Source organism: Mustela erminea, chromosome 13 (assembly GCF_009829155.1).
Source record: "Mustela erminea isolate mMusErm1 chromosome 13, mMusErm1.Pri, whole genome shotgun sequence".
NCBI lineage: Eukaryota > Metazoa > Chordata > Mammalia > Carnivora > Mustelidae > Mustela > Mustela erminea.
In genome coordinates, this window is record NC_045626.1 from 7836272 (window position 1) to 7857522 (window position 21251).

Consider the following 21251-nt stretch of genomic DNA (forward strand, 5'->3'; position numbering starts at 1 on the left):
AGGTTAACAATATATGGTAGAATTAGTGGTGATTTTTAACTTTGTATCCATGTATTTCTTAATGTTTTGAGTTTTTTAAATGAGGATGTATTCATTTTGCAATAAAAATTTTTGAATGTTAATTTCAGTTAAATATTCATTCCTTGGAATTTTGCCAGGTTTTCAGAAATAATCCAAAAAATCATGTTTCATTGGAAGACACAAAAATTGCTTCTTTAAGGGAAATGAAGCTTGATTAAGAAGCATTTACACTTCCGTGGTGGAAACCACATGAACTAACACCACAACATGGCGACTGCATTGATGGCTGAAGAAAGAGAAGGAAATACTCAGGAGGGAGGAAAGGGCATGGAATAAAAGGGATTTGCGACTGGGAAAGGGATTTTGAAATCTCCAAAAGAAGACATTTCTGAAGAAATTGGAATTGAGGGAGACACAATTGAACTTGCTGTAAAACAGTTAAAAACTTGGAAAGCAATAATGAAAAGTAATAGCAACTCTCAGGAGTTAAATTAATGAATTTGCATGCACCATGTGCTTTAAATTGTTCCACAAAAGAAGCAAGGCTGTCATGTGAAATTTTTAAAAGCAGTGCCCAAGCCATTTTGAACTTGACTTTGAATACTGTGGATTTTCCACCATTGGCTTGATGGCTTCCATCTGGGTTGTCTCATTTAAAGCACATTTGAGAATAGCTGTTGTCTGCTTTCAGAGGAATAGTTCTTGTAAACCTTGATTATGGTTCAAAGAGAATGTAACTGGGCAGAAGGTTAGAATTTTCAAATGTTTCATTCTACCTCTTCTTCAACTTTTTTCCCCTGGGGCAGTTACAGAAGTTTCCTATCCTGGTGGCCCTCTAAGAAGAAAAAAAAGACTCTGTGTGTTTGACGTCAAAGAGATTACTGCCTATGTTCTCCTCTAGGATTCTGATGGATTCCTGTCTCACACTGAGTTTTTTTTTTTAATCCATTTTGAGTTTATCTTTGTGTACAGTGTAAGAGAATGGTCGAGTTTCACTCTTCTACATATAGCTGTCCAGTTTTCCCAGCACCATTTACTGAAGAGACTGTCTTTTTTCCACTGTATATTTTTTCCTGTTTTGTTAAAGATTATTTGACCATAGAGTTGAGGGTCCATATCTGGGCTCTCTACTCTGTTCCACTGGTCTATGTGTCTGTTTTTATGCCAGTACCATGCTGCCTTGGTGATCACAGCTTTGTAGTAAAGCTTGAAATCAGGTAACATGATGCTCCCAGTTTTATTTTTGTTTTTCAACATTTCCGTAGCGATTCAGGGTCTCTTCTGATTCCATACACATTTTTGGATTATTTGCTCCAGCTCTTTGAAGAATACTGGTGGAATTTTGATCGGAATGGCATTAAAAGTATAGATTGCTCTAGGCAGTACAGACATTTTAACAATATTTATTCTCCCTATCCAAGAGCATGGAATGGTCTTGCATCTTTTTGTGTCTTCTCCAGTATCTTTCATGAGTGTTCTGTAGTTCCTCGAGTACAGATCCTTTACCTCTTTGGTTAGGTTTATTTCCAGGTATCTTATGGTTCTTGGTGCTATAGTAAATGGAATAGATTATCTAATTTCCCTTTCTGTATTTTCATTGTTAGTGTATAAGAAAGCCACTGATTTTTGTACATTGACTTTGTATCCTGCCATGTTACTGAACTGCTGTATGAGTTCTAGTAGTTTGGGGGTGGAGTCTTTTGGGTTTTCCATATAAAGAATCATGTCATCTGAGGAAGAGAGAGAGTTTGACTTCTTCATTGCCAATTTGGATACCTTTTATTTCTGTTTGTTGTCTGATTGCTGTTGCATATCAGCCACAGCAACTTCTTTCAAGATATGTCTCCAAAGGCAAAGGAAACAAAAGCGAAAATAAACTTTTGGGACTTCATCAAAATCAAAAGCTTCTGCACAGCAAAGGAAACCGTCAAGAAAACAAAGAGGCAACCCACGGAATGGGAGAAGATATTTGCAAATGACAGTACAGACAAAAGGTTGATATCCAGGATCTATAAAGAACTCCTCAAACTCAACACACACAAAACAGATAATCATATCAAAAAATGGGCAGAAGATATGAACAGACACTTCTCCAATGAAGACATACAAATGGCTATCAGACACATGAAAAAATGTTCATCATCACTAGCCATCAGGGAGATTCAAATTAAAACCACATTGAGATACCACCTTACACCAGTTAGAATGGCCAAAATTAGCAAGACAGGAAACAACATGTGTTGGAGATGAAGTGGAGAAAGGCGAACCCTCTTACACCATTGGTGGGAATGCAAGTTGGTGCAGCCACTTTGGAGAACAGTGTGGAGATTCCTTAAGAAATTAAAAATAGAGCTTCCCTATGACCCTGCAATTGCACTCCTGGGTATTTACCTCAAAGTTACAGATGTAGTGAAAAGAAGGGCCATCTGTACCCCAATGTTTATAGCAGCAATGGCCACGGTCGCCAAACTGTGGAAAGAACCAAGATGCCCTTCAACAGACGAATGGATAAGGAAGATGTGGTCCATATACACTATGGAGTATTATGCCTCCATCAGAAAGGATGAATACCCAACTTTTGTAGCAACATGGACGGGACTGGAAGAGATTATGCTGAGTGAAATAAGTCAAGCAGAGAGAGTCAATTATCATATAGTTTCGCTTATTTATGGAGCATAACAAATAGCATGGAGGACATGGGGAGTTAGAGAGGAGGAGGGAGTTGAGGGAAATTGGAAGAGGGAGGTGAACCATGAGAGACTATGGACTCTGAAAAACAATCTGAGGGTTTTGAAGTGGCGGGGGGTGGGAGGTTGGGGGAACCACATGGTGGGTATTATAGAGGGCATGGATTGCATGGAGCACTGGGTGTGGTGCAAAAATAATGAATACTGTTATGCTAAAAAAAAAAGACTGGGTGTGTTGATAATACTACTTTTGGCCCTTAGGCAAGTTATTTTTGTGTATTCATATTTATTTATTTATATAATTGAGAGAGAGCGTGTGCACACAGGCAGAGGGGGAAGAGGCTGAGGGAGAGGGCAAATTCTTTATTTGTAAAATGAAACAATAGTATTTCAGACAGTTCTTGGGAAGATCAGTCTGAAATACTATTTCAAACAGTTCCTGGGAAGATCATCAATTATGACAGGGTATAAAGTGCTTGATAAGTAAATGGACAATGATACTGCCTTTTCTTCATCTATAAAAACTGAATCCATAACAATCTAGCTTCTCAAGAGTGTGGCTTATATGAGGTTATATATGTGAAATTATGTGACATCATATCTTGTTGGTAGCAGATTATGCAATAAAATATCCCTCTCCTTCCTATAAAGAATTTTCAGACATGTTCCTCGCTTGTGTCTCGTAACATGCACTTCTCTGTTGACCCCAGTGAGGAAGTTTCCCCCTGCACATTTGTTGAATGGAAGATTACTTGTGGTTAAACACTGGCAGGTGCCTGTGTATTACCCAGCAAGGAGGATGTCTGTGAGTTCTGGATTCTTAGTGTCTCACTGACTTCAGAAGGTTGGAGTCAATGCTTGAGCCCAGGAAACAGGGAGCAGATTATGAATGAATAGCATATGGTGATTTTCACTTGTACATTCTTCAGTTTATATGATGTGCCCTAATGAGGCAATAGCAGGAATGTAGAGGTGTGCTGGAAAAGAAAATGGATCGTACTCTAGGATTTCCTTCATTTGTTTGTTTGGAAAAAATGTGAGGGTGTGTGTGTGTGTGTGTGTGTGTGTGTGTGTGTGTGTACATTTAAAAACTATACTATATTTTACTACCAAAAACTCAGACAATTTCAAAATATTTTACAAGTGAACTCATGAATGATAAACTGTTCTCCAAGAGAAGTGTCCACTGATCAGGATGGTACTAATTACAGGCACAGATACAAGCACAGGGCGTTCTAAGCCATTGCTTTTGAGCACAGACAGAATTCAACAATGGGTACCAGAGGGCCCCGGACCATGGCTATCCCTCGACGGTACACCAGAGAAGCCACTTGCCAAATTCATCTGGAAGAATGGCATTTTCTGATGAGCAAAAGGACTCAGAGAACAATTTCTGCCACAGAGTTCTGCTATCAGTAAGAAATCTTGTTGTTGTTTTTTTTTTGAAGTCATGTATCTTTTACCTTTGAGCATATGTTAAAGACATATCACTTAAAGTTTAGCACTGAACTTCTCCTTCTTGTATTAGAATAGTGTTACAAAAATAAAGGGAAGGTTCTAAACTCCTTACCGATCCAATATAATGGAGCAATGGCAACCAATAATTTCTAAAAACACTCCAAAACTATATTTTTCTTCCTGTGTTAAATACGTATGAACACATATGCACATGGCTTCCATTCTTAACATAAATTTCTCTTATATAAACTTATATAACCAAGCTCCTAGATTTTACATATCAGATGTTTCAAGTTTGTAGCAGCAAACTTTCAATCCCTGTCCATTATTTGTAGGGCAGTACGGTAAGTCCTAGAACTTCATCGATGGACAAGATTAAATCTACGTGAACTCTGCAATTTATTCCCTGGCAGGTGTCATTTCAGTGATGCTGATTTCTGATGTTGCTTGTCTTTTCTTATCCTCCAGTCATTATCAAGTCTAGGATGCTGTATTCTCTGTTTGGCAGACAAAGGACAATAAAAAAAATCCAGGCAAAATACAATTATTAAGCCTATAACCAGGGATAGAGTATTTGTTGAAGGGCCAGAGATAGCTGAAGTGAAAAACAAAACAGGAAACAGGTCAGGAAGAAAGATATAATTGAACATTTTCCCTGTAGGTTCTTCTATGTATTTTATAATTTGTGATGTGTACCCTAATAGGTACAATTATGTATACACAACAGCAATGAGCCATATGGTTCTGTGTGTGTGCGCAAACACCTGTGTATGTGGGTACACGTGTGTGCACATGCATTTACACACATGACAAAGGCAGCTAAGCTTCAGCCATGGCTGTATTAACCTTTCCCTGAGTTAATATTTTGTACTAGGTTTATTTCCTACTGAATAAAAGGGAGTATATATTTTTTCCATCATAGTTTGATTAATACTGAACTTAATATATTACTTATTATATTTTTTTTAGAAAGTGGGTGGGGGGAAGCTTGAGGAAAAAAAAATCAAGTATAGAGACCAGGTTTCGGGTTTAATTCAAATTTCAATTTCAGGTTTGAATTAGAGAGCGTGAAGCAATTTATTTTAATAAACCACTCACAGATTACACTAATCCTGTATAACATCTGGTAAGTCTTGAGTCTTTTACCTTTATCTATCTCTATCTACTCCTTTTACATACCTGGTAAACAGTGATTAAATGGCTGACTTGTTATATTTTACACCGTGCACCGTCTCTAGATTTTGTGTTGTGCTATGTCAGGAGAACCTAATTAACAATCTAAATCTTGCCTTTCACCTTTAGTCCAGCCAGAAAATGCATCCCAAGACAGAATAAATTGAGTGGCTCAAGCAAAACCAGTCTACCTTAGTGTAGGAAGAAAGAAATTTCTCGGAAAGCTTTGTCCCCAGTCAGGGCAGGCTGATTAGCAAGAACAGATCTTGGGGGGCAGGTGGTGGATGGGCGAGGTGGGGGGCACTGCTTCTGCACTGCGCTGAATAAAGTCCTTCCAGGAATTTGCAATTCCTTGGCCTGAAAAACAGGGTCTAATTCTCCTTGGGCTTTGGACTGAGCCTTGTAAGGCCTGGGGGAAGGGGTGCATGGGTCTGAGGCATAAATGTCTTGTTTAAACTCACTGAGGGAAAGAAAACAAATAGCTGAAGACTTAAGCCTGAAATTTTTTTTTTTAACTTAAGGTTAGGTTTAGAGTTAGATTTAGTTTTTCTAGAACTGTAAAAGCTAGAATCCGTTTCTTAGAGCTAGACTTTTATAAAGTCTTTAGAACAAAACAAAATTCTTAAGGTGTAGTAGAAACTCTGTAATAATTTTAAAGTAAATAATAGAATAAATTAGAATAGGAGAGCATATTTCCCTTTGTCAGAGAAAAACATCTTAGTGGAAATTGAATTGCCTTCAATAGATTGACAATGGTTAATAATTACTGAATCTTTACACCCAGTGTGGATGATCTCGTTTAAGTGCCATGATAGAACTCTTAGCCTCATTTTAGACATGAAGAAAATGAGGTTTAGAAAGATGAGTAAATGACCCAAAGCCATCCAACTCAGCAGTGGTAAGTTGATATTCAAACTCAGGTTTATTTAACTCCCAAAAGCAATATTTTAACAGACGGCCCTTCTTTGCAACAATGGAGCCCTACGTTTGGCTGAGCCATGAGATAAAGATCATCTGGAGTTGCTACCTCACAACGAAAGGAAGAAGAGGGTTTATGAACAAATACGTGGTGGTATTAAAGTCAGACAAAAACATCGGGGAGCATGGAAAAGGGAGTGATTAGGGAGGACTGTGGATGTAACGAACATTTCACAGTGAGGACATTCCGAGCATTTCTATGGTGTCTATTTTGGGAAGCAATCAATTCATTTACCTTCAAAAACAGATATCCAGGAAGGCATCTGCTGCCCTCTCCTTACCCTTCTAAAGGAAGGACATGCAGTAACTGCTCATAAAGAAGGTTTACTAGAAGCGTTGACTCTGGCAAATGGCTCACTTGTTGGGGGTTGTGACCACAGGGCCACCAGTGGGCTGGGGCTCACGGAGGACGTGCGAGGCCTCTGTCCACTACCGCTGGTGCTGACTGACTCGCCTCCAGCGCACGGTCAAACACTGAACCAACACAGGCTCCTTTTTCCTTTTATAGGTGCAATTTTCTCTTTTCCTTTTTCTTTCACTTGTTATACAAGGATTTTATTAGCTTTGCAATTCGGAAAACATCATATGATGAAAATTTAAACAGAAGGGTTCGATGGAAGCGATTTACACACAGCGTGAACTTGAAACCGAACGGGCAGGAAAGGACAGAGGGTCATAGTTGAGCGAAGAGTGAGTAAATCCTCTGATTTACCTCCCTAATCTATGTCAGAATTCTATTTACTGTTTTCTGAAGGTTATCTCTAATTCTAATTGCCTGTTTGCATCCTGTCCTTCAGAGAAATTGGAGCCGCTGATGCCCTCTCGGCAAGTGAAAATGCCTCCCGTGGAATCAGGCGCGCGCTGTGCTGACACCGGCGGTCGCAGCTTCATTACAGAGGTAGAGAGGGCAGAGGGGGCAGGCGATTCGGAGCTGGCGTGTGCATATTAATCAGTGCTCACCAAAAGCTACCACTTTTACAACCGCCCCCCCCCCCCCCCGCATCCTCCTTGATTCAAACAGTGAGGTTGTTCAAGCTCAAAACCCAGTCGCAGTATATCCCATATAATTTTGCGTAAAAACACGTGATGCAATGTATCAGGGCAAATGTAAGGACAGCACGTGGTCCCAAAACCTCTTTTCTGCCCACCTTCTCATCCCCCCTTCACGTCAGTGGAACTGGTGGATGATCTTCTCTGGAGGGAAAGCAGACCGTAGACAGAGACAGAAACCCAGCTCTCGGGTTATGGGGATGGGGCCAAGCCTCTCGTGGCACCTCCCATGTTTGCCAAATGCAGACCAGCAGGAGCAAGCGTCTGCGGAGTCAAGGCAGTCCCGGAGCAAGAAGCAGACAAGCTGAAGCGTGTGCAAGGGGAAGGCGGGGCCCTGGACGGGCTGTGTGTGGGACCGGACATGAGGATTCCTTCCGCAGGACAGGTGAGAATTTTCCTCAGGGAAGAGAAGAGCTAGTCCACCCTTTCTAATGCATTTTTAAATTCATTTTTGCATTCATTCAACAAAGACTCTGTGAGTGCCTGCTGTGAGCCTGGGACCATGGGTGGTTTTTACTAGATTGAGTTGTCATTTTCAGTAAGTGCTTTGCCATCTTCTCAAATTTCGATTTAAAGACTCTGCCACACAATCTGTCATACAGTTATGAGAACGGTGATTACAAGTCAAGGTGATGACCTTCCAAAGGAAGGAAAACTCTAACCAACACCCTCTCACCTGTTTTGTTGTTGTTGTTGTTGTTCTGAATGTTCCTTGTATTCTCAACATCTGCTGAAGGCCTTAGAACCAAAATCACAATTCTAGCAATATTAAAGAAGTGGCACTTATCTTTGAGTCAAGAGTTCAAAATCATGTTTCCTTCTCTTGAACTGAATGGTTTCCCCATGTCTAGACATAGCATCTCTACAGCGTGTTGTGACGCAAACATTTTTCATAAATGTGTTAAACAGAGAAATAGAAGCAATGTTACTTTCTAATACAAACTAATCATCCTTATTATCTGGCAAAAACTGGGAACAGGAAGTCTTTACTCACACCTTCTGTAAGAAGAGGTGTCTTGCTTCAATCTCTTAGAAGCCCCTTACAGTAGGGATTTTCCATAGTAGCTGCCTAGTCCTTAGCTAACTTGCCCTTGTTAAGGCGAATTATTCTTTTCTTTAGTCTTTTGACTCCAAAGAGCTCGAGTACAAGACAGAAACCAGAAAAACTTACACTTTCAGAGCATCATTCTGGAGTAGCATGGAGAGATTTAGCAGATTACATTGCACTTCTTTTCCAAACATTAAAGTAAATGCAGGATGTCAATTTTATTTTATTTTATTTTATTTTATTTTACTTTATTTTATTTTATTTAGATGTCAGTATGGATACGTTGGTCTCTTAGAGAGTATCTTGCTCCTATAGTTAGAGAATGGAGGACAAAAATGAATCCAATAAAACTGAGCAAGTACAGTTTTGAGGGCGACAGGCAATCGAAGGTAGAGGTACGTCATAATGTGGAATAGATTTGTTTTCACACCATGAATATTTTCTCAGTTCTAGTACATGTGCTGCTTCTTAATGAATCCCAATCTATGAAGCTTTAGATAGAGAAAGCTTTTCCCCCTTTATCTTCTGAACGAAAGCCCGCTGAATTTAATTCATATTGATCTCACCTTCACAGCTAGAATGTAGAAAAAATGATGAAAAATTCTGAAGATACATTTTTATTCCTCAGTGCTACCTACACTTTACTTGACGATGTAACACCCAGCATCGCCTGATTTCTCCTTTGACTCTGGAAAATCAGACTATGTACTTCTTTAGCTTTCTGCAATTTCTTGCATTATAAAGTAACTCAGACAGGAGGCATCGAATGTAGTTTCTTGGGGAAAAAAAGTGTAGATATGTATGAAGAAAAGGTGCTAAGTTTCACTTTTTCCATTCTTATTTCCTGTTTTGGTAGTTTTATCCTGTCCTGATTCCATGGAGGCAAAGCCTGTGTCAATTACACACCAGTAACCAAGCCCCCTCCCCCCAAAAAACCCCAAAACCAACTATGGACAAAAGACTCTTGTCCTCTATTTACTTTGATAGCCTCAAGAGAACGAAAGGAGAGTAAAATGTATCAGCTTTGCCAACGCACCACTAACAAGTTTACATCTGTATCTATCCATATATAATCGACTTACTGATGATCTAGCTATCCATCTAGATGTTTATCTCTCTCTCTCTGTGATATAAACATAAAATGAGGGGTAGGTAAAATGGCAAAAAGTGTTGCTCTGAGAAGCATACAGTATAAAAATAAAGCCATAGTAGAGTGAAATACAATTTACATCAAATACATTCTATATTTATTGGACTTGTAGTCACTGCATATTTCTTTGTTACACACATACACAAAACATATTTAGTTGCTGCATATTTCTTTGTTACACACACACACAAAAAAACAATAAACAACACAGGAAGAATGTGTATTGAGACCTTACATGCAAACTGCTCATCATAAAGGAAAGAGCATGTAAATCCTTACCTTTGCTGGAAATTAATATCAGTGAGATAGATCCTAGAGTGTCCAAACAGTTATTGATTTTATGGTATTGTAAGTCAGCACTGTCCCCCTTCAAGTCTTCATCAATGTTTTGAGAAAGTTAAACAAGTTCTGACATTTTTTGCTGGATGTGTACAAAATTATTTCTGATGTTGTACATCAGTCTAAATGTCAGCTCTCTGTTCAGAGAATAGGTTTCCACATGTTACCATGAAAACAACAATCTTTCATTTGCTGGAATTACAGACCAAAGTTTTGTCAAAACCAAAGTTATCACAACATTGATTCTAACCTTTTTGAACTTATTTATATTAACATCTGACTGTCATTTGCTTCGAAATTTGCTCATTTGTATTTCCTCATGAAAATGCTCCATGGTTTTATTTTTACTTGATTAAACATCAATATTGTTAAAAATAAGACAATGCTTTTAATGTAAGGTTATTTTTGACTCAATACGGAGTCACTTAGGCTAAGCCCCTTAATGCCCACCGGAAACTTATCACGTAACTTCCTTACAATTTCAGCTCTCCAAGAGAAAGAACTTTAGACCAGTCAGTGGGAACTACCCGGTCAGTACTAGTGAGGTCATCTGTCCGACAGACTCTTGATAGCCCCTAAACGGAAGTGACCTTGCTACACCCAATCCATTCTTGGCCAGTATAACTTCCTTATCACTGCCCCCTCTGCCAATAAAAGTCTTTCATTATACATAGCGCCTAAGATCTCCTATCTGCTGGAGGGCATGCTGTTCACTCACCATCGTTGAATTAAGCCAATATGATAGGTAAAATTTACTCAGTTGAATTTGGTTTTTTAACAATCATTTCATATATAGGTTTATGTTTGAATAAAAATAACCTTACATTATTTCTAATCCTAAAATGATGACTCGGGCCATTCTAGAAGGTGGTTGCCGTCATTTGTAGAAGGAAGCAAAAGCGAGGTATGTGTCTCTTCTTTCTGATCCACAAAACTGTCAGGAGTCCTCTCAAATCCTATACTCCCTAGCCTAGGAAGGATTTTCTCATGCAAAGCAACAACACAAAAAGGTAGTAACTACCCATAAGAGGGTTCGTTTAAAATATAAAATGTAATTGTCATCTACAAATGACTAAAACTATTCTGACTGTTCTTCCCTGCAGAATGTGTCTTTAATCATTAATTCCCATGGACCAAATTCCATTAGTCTAGGTTTGAAATCCTGGAAAATACTGCTTTAAGAATATACCATTGCGGTCTCCTTGTCATCAAAACATTTTGTTGTTTTTGTTGAAACACTTCGTGTTAATATGAGCAAGAGTTAAAGCATGACTGGAAGGCATTCCGAGTGCCTACTGTGCTGAAGGTCATACCAGTCAATCCTTCACCAGATACGTATCGGGGCCCATTACACTCAAATCTATTGTGCTCAGAAAATTTTTGTTGGATGAATGTGTTTTGTTAGCCTTATTTTTCCAGGGCCCCACTTCCTTAGGTCTTGGTCGGCTGTTAGTCAATTGCTTGCTGCTGAATATTTTATCTGAAGGATAAGATTATTCATTTTAAGACAATAGGGAAGGATAAGAGGGAAAAAATGCCAAAGCTGGGGTTTGTGCTGCTCTTGATGAAATACTTGTTATCTATTAATTTGATTCATCTGGTAAACCATTCCCGTTTTAGTTGATTAAACCATTTATCGTTAGGAAAAATACAGAAGCCAAGTTTTCACACTTGTCTCCTGCCTCATGCCCTCCAGCATTATTTCTATGCCAAGATTTTGGCTAAACCTTAAGACTTCTGTGAATAGGTTTATGTAGCATTTTATCACAGAGCCTGAAATTGGCCTCCTGAACTGATATCTGATCCTATTAAGAAAAAAGGATGCTAAGACAGAAATCCTTTATAAAACGGCATGAAACAGACCCCAGTACCAGCTTCTTGTAGCTTCTGGTAATAGGTTTCATATAAAGTTCTAGTCAAGTTTCTCTGCCAAATAGGGTCCTCAGCCCTTGGTGACTTTTGGAAAAATTTCTACCGTGAGTCTATGAAATGATAGCTTTAGAAAAGCCACTGTAAACCTCAGAGCTCCCACTGTGGCCGGTGACAGCTGATTAATGAAAATGGAGGAAAGGCAAGCCAAGCAATTTGCATGACTCCTGGCCCACCTGTAGGAGGCTAATGGAGGCGCCGCTTTACTATTTTCAAGCTACTTGCCTTGCAAGCTGTAGATTTCTCCAACACTGTTCTGACGAGTGATGTGATGCCAGTACGCACTACGAGGAAGAGATATCGATTTCGATAACGTCATTGGCTCAGTCAAGCTTGTCTGAAGCTAAAAGAAAAAGGAGATGTGTCAGGCTTTATGTAAAATACTACACTGAAATCTGCTCTCTTAGAAGCTGAGGGTTGGGGCGCCTGCGTGTCTCTGTCGGTTAAATGTCTGCCTTCAGCTCAGGTCATGATCCCTGGGTCCTGGGATCCAGCCCTGGGACAAGCTCTCTGCTCCGCGGGGAGTCTGCTTCTCCCTCTCCTTCTGCTTTCCCTTCCTCTCCTGCTCTCTCTCTCTCAAGTAAATAAATAAAATCTTTAAAAAAAATAAAAAGAAGTTGAGGGTTAAATGACATATGACAGAATCTGTTAAAGATACCTGCCTAATTTGCTGCTTAACTTTTTTTTTTTTAAAGTGAAATTAGGACTTGAAACATGAAATGAACACTTGTAGAGGATTTAATTTCATTCATTAATTTAGAAGGAACAAAAAAGATGGTACAATTGATTCCAAGGAGAATTCAAAGGGCATACAGCCAGTCAGGAATGCTGGTAATTAGCCAGAACAATAACCAGTTGTACCCACCAGACAAATACATTTGCATTTCTATGTACAAGAATCATTTGCTTTACTATCAGCTTTCTGCAGTTTACTGAATTATAAAATAACTCCGATTGGAGGTGCAAGCCCTTCCAGAAATACTCCCCAGGGGCCTCCAACACAGGCACCATTAATCCTTTTTCCCCATTTCAGTGTCCTACAATTTTTCCGGACACCACCTCCCTCCCTTACCTAGATCTTTTCTCAAATGGATCTTTTCCTGTGCTCCTGCCATAGGAACTTTTACATATTAAAACATGTTTTTTCCTGAGAAGCTCTGTGGTGAGAGTGTGACATATGTTCTTACTGGAAACAGAAATTTCAACATTAGCCCCAGAGATCAACACAATGTCACTCAGGTGCTCAAGCTTATGATTAGTTCAAAGAGAACAGTACTTTACAAGGCATTTTTAAGAGAGAAATGTATTTTTATCGATTCACACCAGGTTTTAAAAAAACAACCAGAAATAATTTTCTGTGGTCTAAGTCCACTTTCTCTGATGCAGTCTGAGCAAATGCTCACTCTGACAGGCGACGGGCACTCCTCTAATCAATAAAATTCCCTCATTTAATACCTGACACTCGGCAGAAGTGGGAGAGGGAAAGATCGTGTCTGTCAAGCCTAACCTTAGACACCGGGACGCTCCCCGTGGTCTGCCCTTTCCCACGGCATGCCCGGCCTTTGAGACTTGCCATCCTCTGCGTCCAGTGTGGACAGCCTTCCTCCAAGACGCTGTCAGAAAATCCCGATAAACTGTCACAGGCATATAAAGCTAAGAAGTTTTTACATTTTAATGGAAGATGAAGCCAAAGGGTGTGAACATATTTACTTGATTTCACATTTTTGGCAGTGAGGCATCTCCAGATTGGCTATGTCTTGCCAAAAATGTGCCCTACTCAGTGAATTTTACAGTCTGGTCTTATTGGAGGTATTTTTTTTTTTAAAAGATGGCTGCAAGGAGAAAATATTGTAACCACCTCTTATATTTTTCAAAATTTGGTGTATTTCGAAGTTTTCCTTCTTATTGGGAAAATAGATGTACTAACCATACCAATGTCCATCCCATGGTTTGTATGTAGGGGGTCTGGGGGAGAAGTCAAATTTCTGGTTTACAATAGGGCAGCGCTTTCCAGAATATTTGAGGTGCTTGTTAACCATACACACTTCTGGTTTTACCCCAGACCTAATAGTTGGGGCAATCTCTGTGGGCGGGACTATGTGTTGATGAAGTAACCACAGACACACCGGATTTCCATGACTGGACAGGATAGAAGCAAGGCTCAGTTTACAAAATTATCACCGGGACAAAGGGCCTTTCACTTTGAAAGCCAGTTTTTCATTTGAGGTAGTAACTGAATTCAACACACAACGTCTTTTCATTACTGTGAGCAATGTCCATTAACAAACACAAATTGATCCATAAAACGAACCTCCTATTTATCTCATTTCTGTCTACCCTTTATTTTTTCCTACTACATTGCAAATTTGTTTATTAACATGCAGTGTCATCAGTGGTTAATTCTTCTTCCCCAAATTACTTTGCCTTCTGGTTTTTTTTTTTCATTCTGGGACACACATTTCTTCCCAAACAGTCAGTCTTTTTTTTTTTTAAGATTTTATTTATTTATTTGACAGAGAGAAATCACAAGTAGATGAAGAGGCAGGCAGAGAGAGAGAGAGAGGGAAGCAGGCTCCCTGCTGAGCAGAGAACCCGATGCGGGACTCGATCCCAGGACCCTGAGATCATGACCTGAGCCGAAGGCAGCGGCTTAACCCACTGAGCCACCCAGGCGCCCCCCAAACAGTCAGTCTTAAGCATCATGGAAACACAGTACACCTGTGTTTTTTTTTTCTGGAAATAAATAAGGTAAAAAATTTTTCTGGAAATAAATAAGGTAAAAATTTCTTCCATAACAATTTCATCTGAATTGCCCTTTATTGTTCCTTTGCCTCATGTCTCTATTTCTTGGTCTTCAGGGTTTTCAGGTAAGAGAAGGTTAACCTTCTATTTCTTCCCTTGTTTCTTCAGTTCCTTTTTATTCTACGTCAATATTTAATTCAGAAAAGTGAGAAGTCTGTATTTGAAAACGAGAATGTTCATACTCTCCCGATCTCTGTTCAAGGTACAAGTCTTGTCCACCATATCTCAGATGTTTAAGTCTTCCTCTGCACATTGGAAAATCCATTCCTCAGTCATTGTTCAGAAACAGGCATCGAGTCTGCTCCTGGACCATCAGGCCCTTCGGCTCCATGTCTTCCAATGGAGTCGAGTCATCGGGAGCACAAAATATGCGTTACTTTTGTGGAGGATTCAGGATGCTTGCATTCAAACACAGGGTGTCTGGGCTCCTGCCTCTTAAATCTGGGCCGACTGATGATTGCTTTGATGAATCACGCAAGTAGACATAACATCATATCTGTTTTGGTTTTGCCTTCAACCTCTACGGCAGACTCTTCTTTCCCTCCGCCTGTCTTGAGTTACTGTGTAAGTCTGTCTACTTGGGAGCCCTCCATGGTTGGAGGAAGCCCAAGTTCACTGTGTGCGTGGGCCATGCCGTTCGAGGTTTGAACCCTGCTTAGAAAGTCCAGCGGTTCTCATTTAACAGCTGGGAAATCAGAACCTCCCAAATTCTGGGATTTGCTGAAGGTAAATTCCCAAAAAAACATTCCTCTTGGTTTCTGAGTGCACTGCCCTTCGGACTGTGATGTTGATCTCTCTTGGGAAAAATGAGTTTCCACTCCACCAGGCTACAATAGCAAAAATACAGCTCTGTACTGTGAAAGCACCTACCCTGCCAAGAAAAAGCAGGGAGGTCCTGAAATCTGTAATTTTTGTCAAGGTACTGCCCACCAACACCTTTTCCTGCTTTTACCGAAATAATTATCCAGGTTACCTTATTGCATTTTCCAACTTTCCTTCATTGTTTTGAGACTCTGCTTCCTTCTGTGAGAATCACTAATGCTAATTTGTGTTCACCTACATAAATTCATCTGTGTATTAACAAAAAACCTGCTAACCAATTCATTTTGCTTTTGTTTTTGCTTTTGCTCTGTATCTCTCCATTTATTGAAAATTTAAAGTCATATCTGCACTAAAGACACAGATCTCAACAACTGGGAGAGGAAAAAGTTAGCATTTCTGAGTCATTCGCTATGTGCCTGGCAATGTGCAAACTGGTTTCATAGGTTGTTCTATCTGATATCCATATAAATTGTCAATAATGACGCCATTTGAACTTTGTAGACAAGGAAAATGAGACTCAGAGGGATAATGTAATTTGTTCATGGTGACGCAGGCAGTGAGTGATGTCTCTGCGGCAATCAAGACCATGATGTTGATGAGAAAGTAGAATTCTTTCCCCTACATTTCAAGGTCTTCTAGCTGGACTAAAAATTAAAATTTACCTGAGACAGTTTCACAGAGAAAAAAAAAAACCCACAGTTTTATTATGTGTGCAACGGAGGCCCAAGAATGAAATTGAAACTCAAGGTGGGAAGTTCTTATACTTTTAGACAAAGAGACAATAAATCTGTGAGGAACTGACAGGACAAAGAAAACTTAACTTTTGGGGGCTTCCATTAATAAGGAACTCTAAACAGAATTTGGGCAATGGTAATCAATTAGTGAAAAGTAACACGGCGGGCTGACACAGGCTTCTCAGCTCTGAATTCCCCATCTCTGGCGTAAGAAGGTCTGCCTGTTTCCTGGAACAGGGAAGGTGCTTTTCACGTGGGAGATCTTCTTCCTGCTTTCAGGGGGACAGAGGAGGGTATGTGCAATGCTATTTTGAAAGTATGTGCAATGCTATTTTTAAAGTAACTTTAATTCAAAATAACCAATAAGCCAAAGTGGCACATTTGGGGGCAGACTGCCTTTAGTTCCTACAGTGTCACTTCCTCTTTACCATAGTTCACTGTAAAATCAAGCCCTGGACCCCTCTTCTCCAGGGAGCAGATATGAGGAGAATTGCACCAACTGGATCAATTCAAGCAGACCAAGGCAGAACTGCGCACAACGCTCCCCTATGCTGAGAGGAGAGGGTCCAGTGGGTGCTCCCAGTCCTGGAGTTGCCACGCACACACGCGTACACGCACGTACACATGCCAGCTCGCTGTCTGCACATCTTTTAGCAAACCCCAACTCTATTGCTGCCTTGTCTCAGGCAACACACTTATGTTTGTTTGTTTGTTTGTTTTTTTAAGACTCAATTTTTCCTTATCTCTAAATTGGCCTTCATATAATCCACCTCAAGTGTTGTTATAAATATTTCACAAGATGATGCTTTTAGAGGGAAGAGCACAGTGTTTGTCCCATCTGAAGTGCTTGGTAGAAACTGCGGGCTTCCTGTTGCTACTACTACACGGGAGAGGCCACCGACATGAGGGCCATCTGTGTGTACATGGGGTCAAGACACGGAAATGGGCCCACACCGCGCTCTCGAAGGAATCATGATGGAGACAGTCAGCTTCTTAGATCTAAGCCTAAGAGCGTAATAGAAGTATAAACTCCAAGAAACATGAATATGAGGAATGGATGGTCAGTATGGGCAGGTGGGAGAGGCAGGACCCCGGTGGGAGGCAGTGAGCGATGATGGTAGCAGGCTGTGGTGTGCGTGCGTCTGGGCACACACCTAACACAAGTCAGGAGAGGCCGCTCTCAGCTTTTCCGGTATGATGAAGAGTTAGAGATGTGAGTGGGTAAGTCGGCACATGTGCTGGTATGTCCGAGACAAGAGGGACTGGGTAGGGAAATCCGCTGTGGAGAAGCAACCCTCAAATACCCAAGTGGTCAGGGGACATGCGGAGGTACCACGTGGGAAGTGTGTCAGAAGTAAAACAAACAAAAACAAAAACAACACAAAAACAAAACAAGTCACGCTGCCTCATAAGGAAGTGGTGAAAACAAGCCCAGTGCCGGTGGAGAACATTTAGTTTATCTGTTCTTGGAAAAGAGCTCATGAAACTTGAAAACTGTATAGAAATAGAAACCCCAGAGACCTTTAGGCAGCCAAGCTCGGCACTGTTTGGATTTATTCAAACAGTCCTCTGAAGTTTGAAGGTTTGCGGGCAATTGGTTTTTCACAGACTTGACTTAATTTTCAATAGGGGACAGCTCACACTTAATCTTCCATTTTATTCAAGATAAATGAAAAGGAATTAGAAGATACCTTGGTGAGTTGGTACAAGACTAACAAACACTACATCGTTTACAGAGTCATTTAATGGAAGTTGCTAGATGTCATTTAGTGTTGAACTTTGGAGAGGATTATTCTCTTTAAACTTGAACTAAAGTGGAAATTATCATTATCTGTTTTAAACTATGTATTGACCACAATACTTTTATGGAGTGTAAAAAAGCTGAGCTTTAGAACAATATCAGAAATCATTACAAACATAGGCATCAAGAGTTTGAACACCGTTCTTATCTGTCATCAGTAATGCCTTTAAGAATATGTATATTCTTTACTTATCTGTCCATCTGGTTGGAAGTAGGTGCATTTATAGGCTACTCTCTGAATATAGGAAACATTAGAATACATATTGGAACATTAAATTTCACACCTGTTGTCAATAAAATGTTCACTGTCTCTTGGTTTCAAAATGTACAAATATCTAGAGGCCGTATTAAAGTTTATATAATTAATTTTCAATGTCTGCACATAATGAAAGCTGGCATGAACTTTTTACAGTGGTTATAAAATTTTACCCACTTCAAAATAAAGCTAACTTTTTTTTCTTTCCAGCCATTTTATGACTTAGCTAATAACTGGGCTTTTACTCAAGACCAGCTGGTATTCTAACATTCGGAGTAGATACTATTAATAGCTCCTTCCTTTCCTCTTTTTTTTTTAAGATTTTATTTATTTATTTGACAGACAGAGATCATAAGTAGGTAGAGACAGGCAGAGAGAGAGAGAGGGAGGGAAGCAGGCTCTCTGCTGAGCAGAGAGCCCGATGCGGGGCTCGATCCCAGGACCCTGAGATCATGGCCTGAGCTGAAGGCAGGGGCTTTAACCCACTGAGCCACCCAGGCTCTAAAGCACAGCAAAGGTAAGCACCTGACACAAGGTCACACAGCTCTTTCTCCAGAGTCAGCCTGGTTAGCCAATAACCTGCCCTGTTTCAACTAATATATGTACATTCGTTGAATACACCCCCCAATTGACAACTACACTCAAATTTGAAAGTAAGCTTAATTAACTCCCCATGTAATTCTTATATCAATTTTTGTAGATTTTGGTTTTCCCACTACTGGTCTACATTTTTTCTTCTATTTTACAACACTGTCCCAAAGAGAAGACAGTCTGATTCTTTGGGTTTTATGTGTATATGCCATAATTGTATGTTTGTAAGCTGAATTATCTTAATTGACCTTTGAAATCTATTGTTTCTCTTTAAGAGAATCATTCTCATAATTGCCATGAGCAGATTGTATGGCCATGAATAAATAAGACCGGCATAGTTAAAAAGATACGAGAGAAAATCATTTGTACAGAGTTTACTCATTATTCTTTGATTCCAGCAATACAAATGAAAGAACAAATTTATACTTTTTAACATGAAAAATTGTACTTTTTTATGTCAGGCAGTCATTTTCCTTATACATTATTAACTCTAATCAAGTTGATTAAATGTAAAAAATATATATAAAATGCATTTTCTGAAGTGACACCTAGAGCACCTACAGCAAATTTTAAGAAAAAAGAACATGATATAAATAAAATATGTGCTATTATATTGTGTTACAACACCGCTTGCTAGAAAAATTACACATTGACCTCTCCCCATTTCCAACTCATTGGTGCTTTTACGGAGAAATGAGTATTTTTCTTCCTGTCTGTGTGTTTGTTTAGAGACCGCATTTTCTTTAATGTTCTGACTCTGGGACAACAGTAAGTAAATGGATTAATTAGGATCACAAGCCCACTTTAGTTATCAACTATAATCATTTATTCTAATTGGGCTTGTATCACTTCATTACAATCAGTGTCTATCAATCAGTAAAAGAGAATCTCGCAAATAGGCAAATGGCATTTCCCAGCAGGGAACTAGCCATTGTCAGTAGTAATGAAGGCTCTTGTCTTATGATTAATAATTGATAATATTGAGCAACAGAATCATGAATAGAACTTTGAAGAATGAATTTATGAGTAGATAATCCTATATATTAGATGTGACACATCACTTGGAATCACAAATCACACATTTAAACTTTTCCTAGAATTTCTTAAAGTTCATGGAATATACCTAGAAAAGAAATTGTAAAACGTGTTAAAATTTTTCTGTGTACTACTCATCAGAGTATTTTGCTTCCTTTTTTTTTTACATTTTCAGTGTAGGAAAACTAGTTATTATTACTTTTTTTTTTTTTTTTTTTTGGTAGGTAGAGATTCCTGTAAAATGTGGATATGAAGAATGCCTTCATTAGAAGGAGAGCCAAACTACCTGGGAGAGAGCCCATTCTGGAAGGCTTTCTCATTTCTTCACCAAATTATAAATGAGCCCATGGTATTCCTGATCTCAAAAGATCTAGGTACTTGAAAAGAATTGAAGGATATTATTCGACTATCCCTGGGAATAACATTGGAGTGTCTTCACAATACTTCTTAAAACAAGATCTATAAAGAACACCTCAAAATCAACATCCAAAAAACAGATAATCACGTTAAAAAATGGACAGAAAACATGAACAGACACTTCTCCAAAGAAGACATACAAATGGTTAGAAGACAAATGTAAAAATGTTCATTATCGTTAGCCATCAGGGAAATTCAAATTAAAACCACCTTACACCAGTTAGAATGGCAAAGGTTAACAAGACAAAAACAACAAATGTTGGAGAGGATGTGGAGAAAGGGAAACCCTCTTACACTCTTGGTGGGACTGCAAGTTGGTGCAGCCACTTTGGAAAGCAGTGTGGAGATTCCTTAAGAAATTAAAAATAGAGCTACCCTATGACCCTGCAATTGCACTACTGGGTATTTACCCCAAAGATACAGATGTAGTGAAAAGAAGGGCCATCTGTACCCCAATGTGTACAGCAGCAATGACCACAGTCATCAAACTGTGGAAAGAGCCAAGATGCCTTTCAACAGATGAATGGATAAAGAAGATATGGTCCACATATACAATGGAGTATTAGGCCTCCATCAGAAAGGATGAATACCCAACTTTTGTATCAACATGGACGGGACTGGGGGAGATTATGCTGAGTGAAATAAGTCAAGCAGAGAGAGTCAATTATCATATGGTTTCACTGACTTGTGGAGCATAAGGAATAACACGGAGGACATTAGGAGAAGGAAAGGAAAGATGAACTGGGGGAAATCGGAGGGGGAGATGACGCATGAGAGACCGTGGACTCTGAGAAACAAACTGAGGGTTTTGGAGGGGATGGAGATGGTAGGGGTGGGTGAGCCTGGTGGCAGGTATTGAGGAGGGCACGGATTGCGTGGAGCACTGGGTGCGGTGCATAAACAATGAATCTTGGAACACTGAAGAAAGTAAAATTAAATTAAAAAAAACCAAGTATTATG

At 39.5% G+C, this 21251-nt stretch overlaps 1 protein-coding gene across 1 annotated transcript in view; it reads right to left on the bottom strand.

Annotated features, from left to right (window-relative positions):
- Positions 1-21251, bottom strand: part of DOK6 (docking protein 6) — a 376586-nt gene that overhangs the window by 60236 nt on the left and 295099 nt on the right. Inside the window, exon 7 of the mRNA XM_032309552.1 lies at positions 12059-12176. Within this exon, the coding sequence (XP_032165443.1) occupies positions 12059-12176 (118 nt within the window). The remainder of the gene's footprint in view (positions 1-12058; positions 12177-21251) is intronic.